This window comes from Melanerpes formicivorus, unplaced genomic scaffold (genome assembly GCF_026170545.1).
Source record: "Melanerpes formicivorus ecotype bairdi unplaced genomic scaffold, bMelFor1.0.p_v2 SCAF_108, whole genome shotgun sequence".
NCBI classification, from domain to species: Eukaryota; Metazoa; Chordata; class Aves; order Piciformes; family Picidae; genus Melanerpes; species Melanerpes formicivorus.
Genome location: NW_027142460.1, coordinates 63,808 through 81,486, shown reverse-complemented (window position 1 = coordinate 81,486; position 17,679 = coordinate 63,808). Strand labels below are relative to the sequence as shown.

General features: G+C 56.5%; 1 protein-coding gene across 1 annotated transcript in view; it reads right to left on the bottom strand.

Moving 5' to 3' along the window:
• Positions 1-17,679, bottom strand: part of TTC17 (tetratricopeptide repeat domain 17) — a 98,998-nt gene that overhangs the window by 59,761 nt on the left and 21,558 nt on the right. The window contains exons 2-6 of the mRNA XM_068166842.1: positions 17,115-17,204; positions 12,890-13,059; positions 8,875-8,986; positions 5,224-5,355; positions 3,483-3,592 (exon numbers count right to left, since the gene is read on the bottom strand). Coding sequence (XP_068022943.1) covers positions 3,483-3,592; positions 5,224-5,355; positions 8,875-8,986; positions 12,890-13,059; positions 17,115-17,204 — 614 coding nt within the window. The remainder of the gene's footprint in view (positions 1-3,482; positions 3,593-5,223; positions 5,356-8,874; positions 8,987-12,889; positions 13,060-17,114; positions 17,205-17,679) is intronic.

The window sequence follows — 17,679 nt, the reverse complement described above, 5'->3', positions numbered from 1 at the left end:
CTGACTCACTCTGCACCGGGGCCTGACTCACTCTGCACCGGGGCCTGACTCACTCTGCACCGGGGCCTGCCTCGCTCTGCACCGGGGCCTCACTCTGCACCAGGGCCTCGCTCTGCACCAGGCCCTGACTCTGCACCGGGACCTGCCTCGCTCTGGACCGGGACCTGCTTCGCTCTGCACCGGGACCTGCCTCGCTCTGCACCAGGCCCTGACTCTGCACCAGGGCCTGCCTCGCTCTGCACCGGGATCTGCTTCGCTCTGCACCGGGACCTGCCTCGCTCTGCACCGGGACCTGCCTCGCTCTGCACCGGGCCCTGACTCTGCACCAGGGCCTGCCTCGCTCTGCACCGGGACCTGCTTCGCTCTGCACCGGGACCTGCCTCGCTCTGCACCGGGACCTGCTTCGCTCTGCACCGGGACCTGCCTCGCTCTGCACCGGGACCTGCCTCGCTCTGCACCGGGACCTGCCTCGCTCTGCACCGGGACCTGCCTCGCTCTGCACCGGGACCTGCTTCGCTCTGCACCGGGACCTGCTTCGCTCTGCACCGGGACCTGCCTCGCTCTGCACCGGGACCTGCCTCGCTCTGCACCGGGACCTGCCTCGCTCTGCACCGGGACCTGCTTCGCTCTGCACCGGGACCTGCCTCGCTCTGCACCGGGACCTGCTTCGCTCTGCACCGGGACCTGCCTCGCTCTGCACCGGGACCTGCCTCGCTCTGCACCGGGACCTGCTTCGCTCTGCACCGGGACCTGCCTCGCTCTGCACCGGGACCTGCCTCGCTCTGCACCGGGACCTGCCTCGCTCTGCACCGGGACCTGCCTCGTTCTGCACCGGGACCTGCCTCGCTCTGCACCGGGACCTGCCTCGCTCTGCACCGGGACCTGCTTCGCTCTGCACCGGGACCTGCTTCGCTCTGCACTGGGACCTGCCTCGCTCTGCACCGGGACCTGCCTCGCTCTGCACCGGGACCTGCTTCGCTCTGCACCGGGACCTGCCTCGCTCTGCACTGGGACCTGCCTCGCTCTGCACCGGGACCTGCCTCGCTCTGCACCGGGACCTGACTCTGCACCGGGACCTGCCTCGCTCTGCACCGGGACCTGCTTCGCTCTGCACCGGGACCTGCCTCGCTCTGCACTGGGACCTGCCTCGCTCTGCACCGGGACCTGCCTCGCTCTGCACCGGGACCTGCCTCGCTCTGCACCGGGACCTGACTCTGCACCAGGGCCTGCCTCGCTCTGCACCGGGGCCTGACTCTGCACCAGGGCCTGCCTCGCTCTGCACCGGGACCTGCTTCGCTCTGCACCGGGACCTGCCTCGCTCTGCACCGGGACCTGCCTCGCTCTGCACCGGGACCTGCTTCGCTCTGCACCGGGACCTGCCTCGCTCTGCACCGGGACCTGCTTCGCTCTGCACTGGGACCTGCCTCGCTCTGCACCGGGACCTGCCTCGCTCTGCACCGGGACCTGCCTCGCTCTGCACCGGGACCTGCCTCGTTCTGCACCGGGACCTGCCTCGCTCTGCACCGGGACCTGCTTCGCTCTGCACCGGGACCTGCCTCGTTCTGCACCGGGACCTGCCTCGTTCTGCACCAGGACCTGCCTCGCTCTGCACCGGGACCTGCTTCGCTCTGCACCGGGACCTGCCTCGCTCTGCACCGGGACCTGCCTCGCTGTGCACCGGGGCCTGCCTCGCTCTGCACCGGGGCCTGACTCTGCACCAGGACCTCGCTCTGCACCGGGACCTGCCTCGCTCTGCACCGGGACCTGCCTCGCTCTGCACCGGGACCTGACTCTGCACCGCGACCTGCCTCGCTCTGCACCGGGGCCTGACTCACTCTGCACCGGGACCTGCCTCACTCTGCACCGGGACCTGCTTTGCTCTGCACTGGGACCTGCCTCGCTCTGCACCGGGACCTGCCTCGCTCTGCACCGGGACCTGACTCTGCACCGCGACCTGCCTCGCTCTGCACCGGGGCCTGACTCACTCTGCACCGGGACCTGCCTCACTCTGCACCGGGACCTGCTTTGCTCTGCACTGGGACCTGCCTCGCTCTGCACCGGGACCTGCCTCGCTCTGCACCAGGACCTCACTCTGCACCGGGACCTGCCTCGCTCTGCACCGGGGCCTGCCTCGCTCTGCACCAGGACCTCACTCTGCACCGGGACCTGCCTCGCTCTGCACCGGGGCCTGACTCGCTCTGCACCGGGACCTCGCTCTGCACCGGGACCTCGCTCTGCACCAGGACCTGCCTCGCTCTGCACCAGGACCTCACTCTGCACCGGGACCTGCCTCGCTCTGCACCGGGGCCTGACTCGCTCTGCACCAGGACTTCACTCTGCACCAGGACCTCGCTCTGCACCGGGACCTGCCTCGCTCTGCACCGGGACCTGCCTCGCTCTGCACCGGGACCTGCCTCGCTCTGCACCGGGGCCTGACTCGCTCTGCACCAGGGCCTGCCTCGCTCTGCACCGGGACCTGCCTCGTTCTGCACCGGGACCTGCCTCGCTCTGCACCGGGGCCTGCCTCGCTCTGCACCGGGACCTGCCTCGCTCTGCACCAGGGCCTGCCTCGCTCTGCACCGGGACCTGCCTCGCTCTGCACCGGGACCTGCCTCGCTCTGCACCGGGACCTGCCTCGCTCTGCACCGGGGCCTGCCTCGCTCTGCACCAGGACTTCACTCTGCACCAGGACCTCGCTCTGCACCGGGACCTGCCTCGCTCTGCACCGGGACCTGCCTCGCTCTGCACCGGGACCTGCCTCGCTCTGCACCAGGAGCTGCCTCGCTCTGCACCAGGAGCTCATTCTGCACCAGGGCCTGGCTCCCTGCTGTCCCCACCTCATTTGTATATGAGGCCTATGTCCCCCCTCAGGCCACAGCCCTCCCTAAGATCTCTGTCAGTCCCCACACAGGCACTTCAGAACCGCCAGAGGCTCCATCCCCTGTGCCCTGAGCCTCGACACAGCCACTGCCAGCCACCCCCAACACCGTTCTCCCGGTCCCCTGGGCCCAGCCACGACCCCTCAACGCCGCCTAAAGAGAGGACAGTGCTGCCCCCTGCAGGCTCGACCCCACCATCTCAACACTCAGAGTCTGCTGCCCTACCAACCGAGCCACGCGGTCCCCCCCAGGCGGTGGAGGCACCAGCCCTGGGAGCGCTCCGAGAAACAGGCGGGCACGGCACTGGGGGACATGGTTTGATAGGGACATGGTTTGATAGCCACAGCGGTGCTGGGCAGAAGGTTGGGCTGGATGATCTTAGAGGCCTTTCCCAACCTTAATGATTCTATGATCAGCCACAAATTAAACACGGGAGGTGACAGAAAATTGTCTAAACTAAAGTTATCCAAACTGTTCTGCACGAGGCTTACACATAACGACTGGGAACATCCTTCAGATGCAGTCTCAGCAATTAAAACCTGTTTGCTAATTAGACTAAGTAGGAAAGCAACCTGAAAAGAAACCTTCAGTAGCAACTCTTACCTTGAAGAGAAATGCAGGGCACGCATGGCACACTCTACTACCTGGTATGGCTCATTCTTTATTCTCCAGTAAAAAGAAGCCATGTTATAGAGCACCCAGGAAGAAGAGTTCTGCAGCGAAGACAAACACACAGACTGAACTTAATGACTAAGGCTAAAAGGTTAATGAGGGCTTTAATTACTACGGGATGGAAAGCTGAGCATCAAACCTGCTCTCTAAGTTTTATCCCCTTCCTCTGGAAAGCTGCCATTGGGCAATTGGAATGCTCAGGAAGAACAAAGTAGCACAGGAATGCATCAAAGAGGCAGAACGTCTGCCTTTCAGACAGGTGTAAGCTCCAAGTGAGGTGGAGTGAGGAGTGTCAGTACTCCAGGTATCAGCAGCTCAGCTGCAGCTGAGCTGCAGTTCAGCTGGAGCTCAGCTGCAGCTCACCTGAAGCTCAACTGGAGCACAGCTGGAGCACAGCTGCAGTTCAGCTGCAGCTCACCTGGAGCTCAGCTGCAGCTCACCTGGAGCACAGCTGCAGTTCAGCTGCAGCTCACCTGGAGCTCAGCTGCAGATCACCTGGAGCACAGCTGCAGGTCAGCTGCAGCTCACCTGGAGCTCAGCTGCAGTTCAGCTGCAGCTCACCTGGAGCTCAGCTGCAGCTCACCCGGAGCTCAGCTGCAGTTCAGCTGCAGCTCAGCTGCAGCTCAGCTGCAGCTCACCTGGAGCACAGCTGCAGTTCAGCTGCAGCTCACCTGGAGCTCAGCTGCAGCTCACCTGGAGCTCCCAGACTTTTCAGGAAGGCATTAAATAAAACCCAAGCACATTTCACTACTGTTTGCTTGGGTTTTGAGTACATTTTTGTTTTACAACTCATCCTACCTTGACAGAGCAATGAATGTGGCTTGCCAGACACACAACAAATCCACAAGCCATTAAACATGACAGTAAATATCTATTTACTGCCTTTGCTGATGCCTTCTCTTCCCTCTGCTTGCCTAGCAGCAAAGGTTTTCAGTCTGCTTGTGTGGTAGGTTACAGATTGACTGTCCTACCATAGAACAAGAAGTCCTCCAGGGGCTGGAGAGTCCCAAGGGAAGGGCAGAGGACATTGTAATCTGCCATACTATTCCCTTTCCCTGTGAATTCCTATAGAAGCAGCAGACTCTCCAGTCAGCTCTCTGCTCTGGGCTGCTGATTGGGTTTGGCTGTGTGGGAGTGAGGCCTGCTCTGGCAGGAATCTATTTCTTGCTGCACAGCTGAGGCCTGCTCTGGACCTCTTGATGGGGGACAGAAAAGCGTAGTGGGAAAGAGGTTTGGCTGGCTGGGGGGATATTTTTGATGCATCACTGAGGTCTAAGTGAGGCCTAGACTGGGGCTTAGCTGGTGGGGGGTGGACTAAGCCAGGGCCAGTTTTGAATATGTGTGCAGATATACATATACACACACACACACAGATATATCTCCCTTTGCCTTGGCACCTTCTGTACTTGATCTACAGTTGGGAATAGTGGTTCAATTTAAGCTCCTATTCTGTATGAGTGTTTTCCTTTACTCCTTGGGGGAAAATGAGTTTTCTTCACTCTTTTGGGGGCAGACTCATTCCGTCCTCAAACCGCGGCAGCCGGTCGCAACCGCAGCGTAAACCAAAACTTGCAACGCCGGATCCGATGGCGTGCGCAGGGCACCTCCCTCTCATCTGCTGAGAGCTCTCCAGCTCTCTTTTGGTGAGCACACTAAGGTCACAGTCTCCTACCTTCATCAGCCCATCATAAATACGATGGCCTATTTCCTCTATACTCCTTCCCAGCCTCCGTGACAAGTACGTGAAGATCGGATCTTCTTTGGGCAACAAGGGCGCGGAAAGATTCACTCTCTCTTGGACCCCCTAAAAGAAAAACTGAAGATGGGTGTTTGCTGACACTTGAAACTACAAGCAGAGGAAGACACACAAGAGCAGGACTCCCAGGGATGTTTACAGCTCGGTTGCTACACATTGACAGCATCCTTTCCTATCAAGAGCTTAGGGATAACCTCACCTGGGCCATGGATAATAAGATGCTGCTGCAGACAGGCAAATACTAGAAACAGCCAAAAGCAGCATTAGGATGAATATTGACTTCTGCTGTAGGATAAATACTAATCAGTAGCAGAAGGATATATCTGGTAATATAGCATAAGTATACTATAAACACTGCTAGCACTCTCCACCTGGCAGCTGGACCTCGCTAACTGCAGCTGAAGCCTTTAACTCGCGTTTCTAAGGCTACATGAACACTGCCAACGTGACCCCACATCATCTCCCTTCACTTCCTTCCTTTCCCCCCATTTGGCAAAGTACATCCACACCCAGGAACAGAACTAGGACACTTCAGTTCCTCTTTGGTCCACAAGAAAAATCTTTGTGTGTAGGGGAAATGTTGTTTCAAAGGCTTGCCATAAAATCAGTATGAAGATATCACCACTGGAGCTGCATCTGCATCAGGGAATTTGTTCAAGGGAACCCTGCTGACAGATTTTTGCACCATATCTCCAGGCTAATCTTTCTAAATGGAACAGTCATCCTGAGTGCAGTCACACAGCACCTACAGGATGGCCAAGGGATCAGGCCCAGCCAGCATGGAGTTAGGAAGGGCAGGTCCTGACTGACCAACCTGATCTCCTTCCATGCCCAGGTGACTGCCTGGTGGATGTGGGGCAGGCTGTGGATGTAGTCTGCCTGGACCTCAGCAAGGCCTTTGACACCATCCCCCACAGCAACCTCCTGGCCAAGCTGTCAGCCCCTGGCTGGGACAGCAGCACTCTGAGCTGGGTGAGGAACTGGCTGGAGGCTGAGCCCAGAGAGTGGTGGTGAATGGTGCCACAGCCAGCTGGCAGCCAGGCACCAGTGGTGTGCCCCAGGGACCAGTGCTGGGCCCCAGCCTGTTCAATATCTTGATTGATGATCTGGAGGAGGGGCTGGAGTCCATCATCAGCAAATGTGCAGCTGACAGCAAGCTGGGGGCAGGAGTTGATCTGCTGGAGGGTAGGAGAACTCTGCAGAGGGACCTTGCCAGGCTGGGCAGATGGGCAGAGGCCAAGGGCAGGAGATTGAACACATCCAAGTGCCAGGTGCTGCACATTGGCCACAGCAACCCCAGGCAGTGCTACAGGCTGGGGTCAGAGTGGCTGAGAGCAGCCAGGCAGAGAGGGACCTGGGGGTGCTGATTGACAGCAGCTGAACATGAGCCAGCAGTGTGCCCAGGTGGCCAAGAAGGCCAATGGCATCCTGGCCTGCATCAGGAACAGTGTGGCCAGCAGGAGCAGGGAGGTCATTGTGCCCTGTGCTCAGCACTGGTTAGGCCACACCTTGAGTCCTGTGTCCAGTTCTGGGCTCCTCAGGTTAGGAAAGAGGTTGAGCTGCTGGAAGGTGTCCAGAGAAGGGCAAGAAAGCTGGGGAGGGGTCTGGAGCACAGCCCTGTGAGGAGAGGCTGAGGGAGCTGGGGTTGCTTAGCCTGGAGAAGAGGAGGCTCAGGGGAGACCTTCTTGCTCTCTCCAACTCCCTGAAGGGAGGTTGTAGCCAGGTGGGGATTGGTCTCTTCTCCCAGGCAGCCAGCACCAGAACAAGAGGACACAGTCTCAGGCTGTGCCAGGGGAGGTTCAGGCTGGAGGTGAGGAAGAAATTCTTCCCAGCCAGACAGATTGGCCCTTGGGATGTACTGCCCAGGAAGGTGGTGGAGTCCCCATCCCTGGAGGTGTTTAAGAGGAGCCTGGCTGAGGCCCTTGGTCCCATGGTTGAGTTGATCAGGTGGTGCTGGGTGAGAGGTTGGACTCAATGACCTTGAAGGTCTTTTCCAACCTGGTTAATTCTGTTCTATTCTAAAGCAGATGAAAGAATAATTATCTCATTCTCTGGCTTAGGACTTGGCACTCAGATACCAAAGAGACTTTCAAGTATGTTAGAAGCTGCAGACAAATCCTCCATGGATTTTCTGACCCTGAGTCTTCATCCTGCTCAGCACTGCTCTTCTCAACTCAAACCATTGACAAGGCAGTAGTGTCTCCAATAAAAAGCTACCATTTTCCTAAAGAAACCTGTGTCTGGAAAGAAAAGACTGCATTCTCCTCAGAATGGCTCCAGTGAAAGAAAGCAAACTATCAAATAATCATAGAATGGGTTGGGTTGGAAGGGACCTCCAAAGGTCAGCTAGTCCAAGCCTCCTGCACTCATCAGGGAAATGCTCCACTGGAGCAGGTTGCTGAGAGACTTAACCTCTAATATTTCCAGGGACAGGGCCTCCACTACCTCCCTGGGCAACCTGTTGCAGCGTCCCAGCACCTTCATGGTGCAGAACTGGTTCCTCACATCCAATCTCAATCTGCTCTGCTCTCATTCCAAACCATTGCCCCTGGGCCTGCCCCTGCAGGCTGTGACTGTTTCAGGCTGTGCCTTTAAGAGAGGGACAGCTCCTGGAACACTCTGGCTGAATGTTTGGGTGTGAAAAGGAAAACAAAGATACTCTGAAGGAATTTTGTTGGTAGATTGGTAGAATGCAACTTTCAACTTTAGTTTTAGTTCAGTTTGAATCTCAGTCAGTCAGTCTCTGTCTGTTTGGGAGTCTGAGTCTCAGCAGCTGCTGTTTCTCTCTCTGAGCTTGGCTGCTGACCTTCAATTACCAAGATCAGAAACCAACTCTTTTTTCCCCTCCCTTAGCACACACTTGGAACTAACAGAATCTCCCCCTTAATAATTACTTCTCTCTCTAACCCTTTGTGGGGAAAAAAGGGAGGAAGGGGGAGAAGGGGTTTTGGGGGGACCCTTCTCTCTGGAGGAGGGCAGGTTTCCTGTGTTAGGGTCTTTGCTGTGTATTTCTCTATCTACTGTAAATCCTGTCCTTTGTGCATAGCTTCACTGCATCTCATCCTGCTTGTAAATATAGCTCTCATCCATTCTTGCTCCTCTGACTGAGTGTGCTGTGGTTTCTGGGGGGGAGAACTGAACTTTCTTTCACCACCACACAGGCCTTTGCAAGCAGTCCCTCTGCAGTCCTCCTGAAGGCCCCTTCAGGTACTGGCAGCCTGCAATTAGGTCTCCTTGCAGCCTTCTCTTCTCCAGGCTGAATGCCCTCAGCTCCTTCAGTCTGCCCTCACAGCAGAGCTGCTCCAGCCCCCTGATGGTTTTATTTGCCCTCCTCTGGAGCCTCTCCACCAGGTCCATGTCCATTCTGTGATGGGGGCTCCAGACAGTAACAAGAGGCAATAGCAGTAACAACAGCACCAAGTGGAACTGCCTTTCCCTGAGCAACTTCAACTGGGGCACAACTGTGGTTCCAAACCCCCTGAGACAGACTTGAGAGCCAAAACAGCTCCCAACCTTGAGTGACAACTGCCAGTAAGGCTTTTTCTAGCCTGCTTCTTGCTTGCTTACCCTTAAGTGCTGAAAAGCATGAATACTGTATGGAAGATCAAGAACTTTTGTGCAGTCTGGCTGCTGCAGGTCTGGAGGCACCGGTGACTTTGTATCTATGTAGTCTTCAGGGCTGAGGACACAACAAGACACAACAAGACTCTGGATTAGAACACTGCTGAAGTTCATTAAAAGACAGTATCCTAACTGACAGACAGTATCCTTACAGGATCACAGGATACTAGGGGCTGGAAGGGACCTCTGGGGATCAAGTCCAACCCCCCTGCCAGAGCAGGAGCAGAGAATCCAGCACAGGTCACACAGGAGCACATACAGACAGGGCTGGGAAGGCTCCAGAGAAGGAGACTCCACAACCTCTCTGGGCAGCCTGCTCCAGGGCTCTGGGAGCCTCACAGGGAAGAAGTTCCTCCTCATGCTGAGCTGGAACCTCCTGTGCTGGAGTTTATATCCAGTGCCCCTTGTCCTATCCCAGGGCACAGTGAGCAGAGCCTGTCCCTGTCCCCTCCTTCTTGACCCCCAGCCCTCAGCTATTGATAGACATTGATCAGATCCCTCTCAGTCTTCTCTTCTGTAGATTAAAAAGCCTCAGGGCTCTTAGTCTCTCCCCATAGGGTACATGCTCCAGTCCCTTAATCATCCTCACAGCCCTCCTGAATGGAGTGAAACACCCTGTGTTTGGAGCACATGAAACCATTTCTGGTGTCTTCACAGATTTCCATTAGGATGTCATCAACACAAAGTTAAACCAAATTCTGTCTGCTTTAGAGGAAACATCGACATTTGCGTAGTCTCCAAAATCTACCAGTGCCCAGCTGATGCACTGCTGCTGGGATTGATGATCTATCTGCCAGGCAAACAGCAACTCACGCTGACCAGAAAACTCCTCAACTGAGTCAAACCCCAGGTATTAGTGACAAGCCCAAATGAAGGTGCCTGAGGATAAAACCAACCTTTTCCCACCTCAGGTATTCATCTGATGATGCTAAAAATAAGCCCACAAAACCCAAGCCATCAGCCCTGAAGATGACTGAAGCTGAATGCCAAGCAGACTGTCCACTCAATCAAAGAATGTTTAGGTTGGAAGGGACCTCAGAGATCATCTACTCCAACCTCCCTGACATGGGCAGGGATGCCTCTCAACTAGTCTTGGCTGCTTCAAGAGACTTGGTTGCTCCAAGGCTCATCCAACCTGGCCCTGAACACCTCCAGAGAGGGGACATCCACATCCTCTCTGGACAGCCTGTTCCAGAGTCAGAATAAAGAATACAGAATTAACCAGGTTGGAAAAGACCTCAGAGATCATCCAGTCCAACCTATCACCCAGCACCATCTGAACAACTCCACCATGGCACCAAGGGCCTCATCCAGGCTCCTCTTAAACACCTCCAGGGATGGGGACTCCACCACCTCCCTGGGCACTTTCCCTTCTTGCTGGGAATAATTTCTTCCTCACCTCCAGCCTAAACCTCCCCTGGCACAGCTTGAGACTGTGTCCTCTTGTTCTGGTGCTGGCTGCCTGGGAGAAGAGACCAACCCCCACCTGGCTCCAACCTCCCTTCAGGTAATTGTAGATGGCAATAAGGTCTCCCCTGGGCCTCCTCTTCTGCAGGCTAAAGACCCTTGTACCGAAGATCCACCTAGCCCTGCTGCAGCCAATACTCTGCACACAAGAGCTGGAACAGGAGCAGAGTGCATGGGGTTGCAGAACACTTCCTAGCTGACCAACTGCACACTGCAGAAAGCAAAACAACGGCATTCCATGTGTGCCAAGAACAACATCCTTACATGTTGGCACCCTTGGAGAGGAACATGCTGCAGAAGCCACCTCCTGGACACCCTGGCACCTCTTACTGGGAAAGGATTTCAGCTGACCCAGGTGGCTGGGTTTCACTGGTTAAGGGATTGGTAAGAAAGACTTCACACAGCCCCTGGGAGCAACAGAAGAGATTGGAGGGGCAGGGCTGCTAGGGACTTTTGTTAGTTAGCTGCTTCCTGCTTTCCATGGAAACATGAGGAAACATATTTTCCCTTGTGAGGGTGACAGAACACTGGAAGAGGCTGCCCAGGAAGGATGTGGAGTCTCCCTCTCTGGAGATACTCAAAACCTGCCTGGATGCATTCATGTGTGAGCTGCTCTACGTGACCCTGCTCTGGCAGAGGAGTTGGACTGGATGAGTCCTTCTGCCCTGTGCTCAGCACTGGTCAGGCCACACCTGGAGTCCTGTGTCCAGTTCTGGGCTCCTCAGGTCAGGAAAGAGGTTGAGCTGCTGGAAGGTGTCCAGAGGAGGGCAAGAAAGCTGGGGAGGGGTCTGGAGCACAGCCCTGTGAGGAGAGGCTGAGGGAGCTGGGGTTGCTTAGCCTGGGGAAGAGGAGGCTCAGGGAAGATCTCATTGCTCTCTCCAACTCCCTGAAGGGAGGTTGTAGCCAGGTGGGGGTTGGTCTCTTCTCCCAGGCAGCCAGCACCAGAACAAGAGGACACAGTCTCAAGCTGTGCCAGGGGAGGTTTAGGCTGGAGGTGAGGAAGAAATTCTTCCCAGACAGAGAGACTGGCCATTGGGATGTGCTGCCCAGGGAGGTGGTGGAGTCCCCATCCCTGGAGGTGTTTAAAATAAGACTGACCGAGGCACTTGGTGCCATGGTTTAGTTGATGAGATGGTGCTGGGTGATAGGTTGGACTTGGTGATCAAAAAGGTCTTCTCCAATCTGGTTAATTCTGTATTCTGTATCTTCTGAGGTCCCTTCCAGCCCCTAACATTCTGTGATTCTCTTAAGGGCTTCCTGGACTTACTCTGTTAAGGACACTCTCAGACTGTAATGCTGGGAATTCTGCAAGGCTGTAAGAAAGGACTTCAGAGACTCTCTACTCTGGGCATTTCTGGCATTCTGCAGTCCTGCTTGCAGCAGTGGCAGGATTCATGCCCCTACATTCATCACCCAATGGCACCTCAGTGTGAGGGGTTTCTACTACTACTGCAACAGCACCCTGAATCAGGGGTGCAATATAACCTACTCTCCCTCAGCTTCAAACCAAAGAGGGGACACCCACATCCCACCTGGGCAACCTGTTCCAGAGTCTCAGCACTCTCAGGGTGGAGAACTTCTTGCTAAGATCCACTCTAGCCCTGCTCTCCCTCACCTTCAAACCATTCTCCTGCCTCTAGACACCCTCATGAAGAGGCCCTCTGCAGCTTCCCTGCAGGAGCCATTCAGGTATTGGAAGGCAGCTCTAAGGTCCCCCCCAGCCTTCTCTTCTCCAGGCTGAACACCCCCAGCTGCCTCAGCCTATCCTCACAGCAGAGCTGCTCCAGCCCTTGGATCATTTTTGTGGCCTCCTCTGGCCTTGCTCCAACAGCTCTGTGTTATCCTTGCAATGGGGACACCAGCACTGGAGCTTGCCTTGTTTAAACACAGGGCATGGAATCTGCCAGAAGGTTCTACAGCTTTGGTGAGCTACACAATTCCCTTCACACTTCAATCAAGAAGCCCCCACTGGAGGTGTTTAAGGCCAGGCTGGCTGAGGCTCTGGCCAGGCTGATCTAGTGTGGGGTGTCCCTGCCCATGGCAGGGGGGTTGGAACTAGATGATCCTTGTGGTCCCTGACTGATACTATGATACTATCATACTATGATACTGCAAGTTGAGTGAGCTCAAAACACCCTCAAGCAAATCCAACCCCCTCCCACAGCCCCTTCTACAGCCTGCACTTCACTTGGATTCCCATCTGCTCACAGGCTACACAGCAGAGCAGGCTGGACTGGGAAGGCTGGGACAGAGTGGAGGTGTTTCAGGGCAGGGCTGGCAAGGACAGGTTGTGAGAGCCAGCATTCCTGTGTCACAGCCTTCCACCACCAGTGGCAGAAGTAGGTGGTTTTTCCACTTTGTTGCACCCTGGCAGAAAGCAAAGTGACTGTGATCAGAACCACAGGCAGGAAAGCTGGTTTGGGTTTGGCTTCTTCCTTATACATTTAGATCTTTCTTCATTCAGTAAACCCTGAAGGACAAAGCATCTGCTTACCGGATATCCTTGCTCTCCAAGGTGATGTAGGTGCCGTCATACAGGTCGAGGTCCCCCAGGGGCACCTTGGCTTTGATGCAGTCCGGATCCTCTTTGTTGTGCCTTTGCTCCAGCCCTGTGTCTCTGTCCTCATTTTCCTCTATGTGAATCTTTTGGGCAACTAACTGTTTCTGTAGGAATAAAGCCACACAACAAAGGAAAGGGGAGAATGGAGAGGGATGAAACGCTGCTGCTGCTAGGAGTTTAGCAGCAGAACTTAGAGCAAGCAGGGAGCAAATCCAAACCAGGCTCTGCAAATCTGGGGGACATTAACCAATGCTGCTTACACCTGCAGGAAAGTTTTTGCTTTACAGGGACTGCAAATACTTTCATTAGAGATCACAGGACTTGGACATGCCTACTTCTTGCCTCTCTACCTTCTTGCCTTGCCTTGCATGCCTCTGAGCCTCGGCGCCTCTCCCTGTGCCTCCCTGCCCCACATGCACCTCCCCCTTCACCTTGTTTGCCTCTCCCTGCGCCTCGTGCACTTCTCCCTGCACTTTGCATGCTTCCATGAGCCTTGGTGCCTCTCCCTGAGCCTCCCTGCCCCTCACCGCCTCTCCCTGAGCCTCCCTGCCCCTCACCGCCTCTCCCTGCCCCTCCCTGCCCCTCGCCGCCTCTCCCTGAGCCTCCCTGCCCCTCGCCGCCTCTCCCTGAGCCTCCCTGCCCCTCGCCGCCTCTCCCTGCCCCTCCCTGCCCCTCGCCGCCTCTCCCTGCCCCTCCCTGCCCCTCGCCGCCTCTCCCTGCCCCTCCCTGCCCCTCGCCGCCTCTCCCTGCCCCTCCCTGCCCCTCACCGCCTCTCCCTGAGCCTCCCTGCCCCTCACCGCCTCTCCCTGAGCCTCCCTGCCCCTCACCGCCTCTCCCTGTGCCTCCCTGCCCCTCACCGCCTCTCCCTGAGCCTCCCTGCCCCTCACCGCCTCTCCCTGAGCCTCCCTGCCCCTCACCGCCTCTCCCTGTGCCTCCCTGCCCCTCACCGCCTCTCCCTGTGCCTCCCTGCCCCTCACCGCCTCTCCCTGAGCCTCCCTGCCCCTCACCGCCTCTCCCTGTGCCTCCCTGCCCCTCACCGCCTCTCCCTGAGCCTCCCTGCCCCTTGTGCACCTCTCCCCTGTGCCTCCCTGCCCCTCCCCGCCTCTCCCTGAGCCTCCCTGCCCCTCGCCGCCTCTCCCTGCCCCTCCCTGCCCCTCACCACCTCTCCCTGTGCCTCCCTGCCCCTCACCGCCTCTCCCTGAGCCTCCCTGCCCCCCGGTGCCTCTCCCTGTACCTCCCTGCCCCTTGTGCACCTCTCCCTGTACCTCCCTGCCCCTTGTGCACCTCTCCCTGTGCCTCCCTGCCCCTTGCTGCCTCTCCCTGAGCCTCCCTGCCCCTCGTGCACCTCTCCCTGCCCCCCGGGCCTCGTGCGCCCCCCTCTGCCTCCCGACCCGCACGCCCCAGTGCGCCTCGTGCCGCTTTATTTTTGCTGCTGCACCTCAAAAGGAGGCTGCCAGCAGCCCAAACTCATGGCAGGGCACTCAGAAGAGAAGAAACGGCGGCCAGCAACACCTCAACTTTCCCTTTGTTTGGGACCTTTCTCTCCCACTGTAAGAAATAGGAGCCTCAGGATTGCAAACAAAATGAACTTCTTCACCGCTCACCCTGCTAAGTACCCCTGAAATGCAAGCTTAGTGCTAGAGTTAAGACTAAATTTGGACAGCTCTGTCGATGATGAGCTGCCTTTGCCCCAGCAAGCTCATAGGCATTGATTACCATGGACTAATGCTCTGTCCCAGCGCAGCAAGCTCAGCTGTTGCGGACGACACCAAGCTGGGGGCAGGAGTTGATCTGCTGGAGGGTGGAGAGGCTCTGCAGAGGGACCTTGGCAGGCTGGGCAGATGGGCAGAGGCCAAGGGCAGGAGATTGAACACATCCAAGTGCCAGGTGCTGCACATTGGCCACAGCAACCCCAGGCAGTGCTACAGGCTGGGGTCAGAGTGGCTGAGAGCAGCCAGGGAGAGAGGGACCTGGGGGTGCTGGGTGATGGTAGGCTGAACATGAGCCTGCAGTGTGCCAAGGCAGCCAGGAGGGCTAAGGGCATCCTGGCCTGCATCAGGAACAGTGTGGCCAGCAGGAGCAGGGAGGTCATTCTGCCCCTGGGCACTGCACTGGTTAGGCCACACCTTGAGTCCTGTGTCCAGTTCTGGGCTCCTCAGGTTAGGAAGGAGGTTGAGCTGCTGGAAGGTGTCCAGAGAAGGGCAACAAAGTTGGTGAGGGGTTTGGAACACAGCCCTGGGAGGAGAGGCTGAGGGAGCTGAGGCTGCTTGGCCTAGAGAAGAGGAGACTCAGGGGTGACCTTATTGCTGTCTACAACTACCTGAAGGGAGGTTGCAGCCAGGTGGGGGTTGGTCTCTTCTCCCAGGCAGCCAGCACCAGAACAAGAGGACACAGTCTCAGGCTGCACCAGGGGAGGCTCATGCTGGAGGTCAGGAGGAAGTTTTACACAGAGAGAGTGATTGCCCATTGGAATGGGCTGCCTGGGGAGGCGGTGGAGTCCCCATCCCTGGAGGTGTTCAGGAGGAGACTTGATGGGGTGCTTGGTGCCATGGGTTAGCTGGTTGGGTGGTGTTGGATGATAGGTTGGACTCAGTGATCTTGAAGGTCTCTTCCAACCTGGTTTACTCTATTATTCTATTCTATTCCAACCCCACCTGGATGTGCAAATTTGAAACCCTACCAAACTCTGCCAGGATTTCTATGTGAAGGAAACTGGCATTTTTAATTCAAGCCACACACACTACCAAAGATACAGACAGCAGCAGCCTGCACAAGATCTCAAGCTAGAGAACTTCTGCTCAGAGTCATGTTGAGGCCACAGACTGTACATTCAGTGATTGCCAGACCCACATCCTGCAAAGATCAGCACTGTTGCTCCAGCCACAGCTAGTATGTCCATGACCACCAAAATGAATACACCTCCACAAGAGAGTTTGGCTGGACACAGGGACAAGAGTCCTGTTTTTTAGCCTCCCTTCCACTTCTCCCACACCCAGGGACAGACTGGTGGGTGTTGGAAGGTGCCTCTGGGGACCACCTGATCTAACCTCCTTCCCAGTCATCTGGTTGTGCCAATCTGACAACCCAAAAGCTGGCAGAAGGGAAAGCTGTGTCCAGCCACCAGCCTGCCCACACCATGCTAGAGTTAAACCTTGGGCTTTCGGATCCAAGGTCATTGAAGTGCTCTTCAGAATGGTGCCCTCAAACCTTTCCTCAGTAATAAATGAGCTTGATGAAAATCAGAGGTGATCTGCTGGAAAACAGCAGTCAGCAAGAGAATCCAGTGCCCAAATGACTGCTAGGTGTTAGGAGCTATGGATGACAGCAGGGAACCGTGCAGGGGCATTCCCTGAGTTTCAAGCCACAGGGCTCCACAGGGAGCTGGGCCAGGAGGTGACCCTTGGGGTGCCTTCCAACCTGGCTTTCTGTGATTCAGCTGGGGCCAGTGCTAACCATAGCTGAGCAAACCTGAGGCACACAACTCTTGTGATCTGAGAGTCTGAAGACCTCACAGAAACAGAACTGGGCCCATAAGGACTTCTGCTCCCCACTTACATAGTACCATAGTATCAGTCAGGGTTGGAAGGGACCACAAGGATCATCCAGTTCCAACCCCCCTGCCATGGGCAGGGACACCCCACACTAGATCAGCCTGGCCACAGCCTCAGCCAGCCTGGCCTTAAACACCTCCAGGGACAGGGCCCCAACCACCTCCCTGCACAACCCATTCCAGGGCTTCACCACTCTCATGGGGAAGAACTTCCTCCTCACATCTAGCTTCATTCCATTCCCCCTAGTCCTATCACTGCCTGAGATCCTGAGCAGTCCCTCCCCAGCCTCCTGTAGCCCCCTTCAGATCCTGGAAGGCCACAATGAGGTCACCTGGGAGCCTTCTCTTCTCCAGACTGAACAGCCCCAACTCCTTCAGTCTGTCCTCACAGGAGAGGTGCTCCAGCCCTCTGCTCATCCTCCTGGCCCTTCTCTGGACACCTTCCAGCCCCTCCACATCCCTCTTGCAATAGGGGCTCCAGAACTGGAGGCAGTACTCCGGGTGGGGCCTCACCAGAGCTGAGCAGAGGGGGAGGATCACCTCCATCTAAAAGGCCTGCACAAAACCAAGGTGTGCTTGCAGGAATGAGTAGGAAATGTGCTGCTTTACCTCCAGTTCTTTGAGGTAGTTAACTGTCGTTTCTTGCCTCATCAGTATCACCAAGTCGTGTGGGTTCCTCAAGTTCATTGGTGAATCCACCTGCAAGACAGGTCAACAGTCCATCATTCTCTTCAGGAGGACAAGCTCAAAAGGTTAAGTTAAGCTAATTCATAAAGTTCATTGAATGGGCTGGGTTGGAAGGGATCTTAAAGCTCAGCCAGTCCCAACCCCCTGCCATGGGCAGGGACACCTCCCACCAGCCCAGCTCGCTCAAGGCCTCAGCCAGCCTGGCCTTGAACACCCCCAGGCAGGAGGCAGCCACAGCTTGCTTGGGCAATCTGTGCCAGTGTCTCATCACCCTCACTGTCAAGAATTTCTTCCTAACATCCAGTCCAAATCTGCCCTGTTGAAGCCTCAATCCATTCCCTCTCATTCTATCACCACAAGCCCTTGTCAACAGCCCCTCCCCAGCCTTCTTGTAGCCAGCACGACATCTGCAGGGCTTTTCAAACCCTCCAGGGATGGGGACTCCACCACTTCTCTGGGCAGCCTGTTCCAGGGTTTGACAACCATT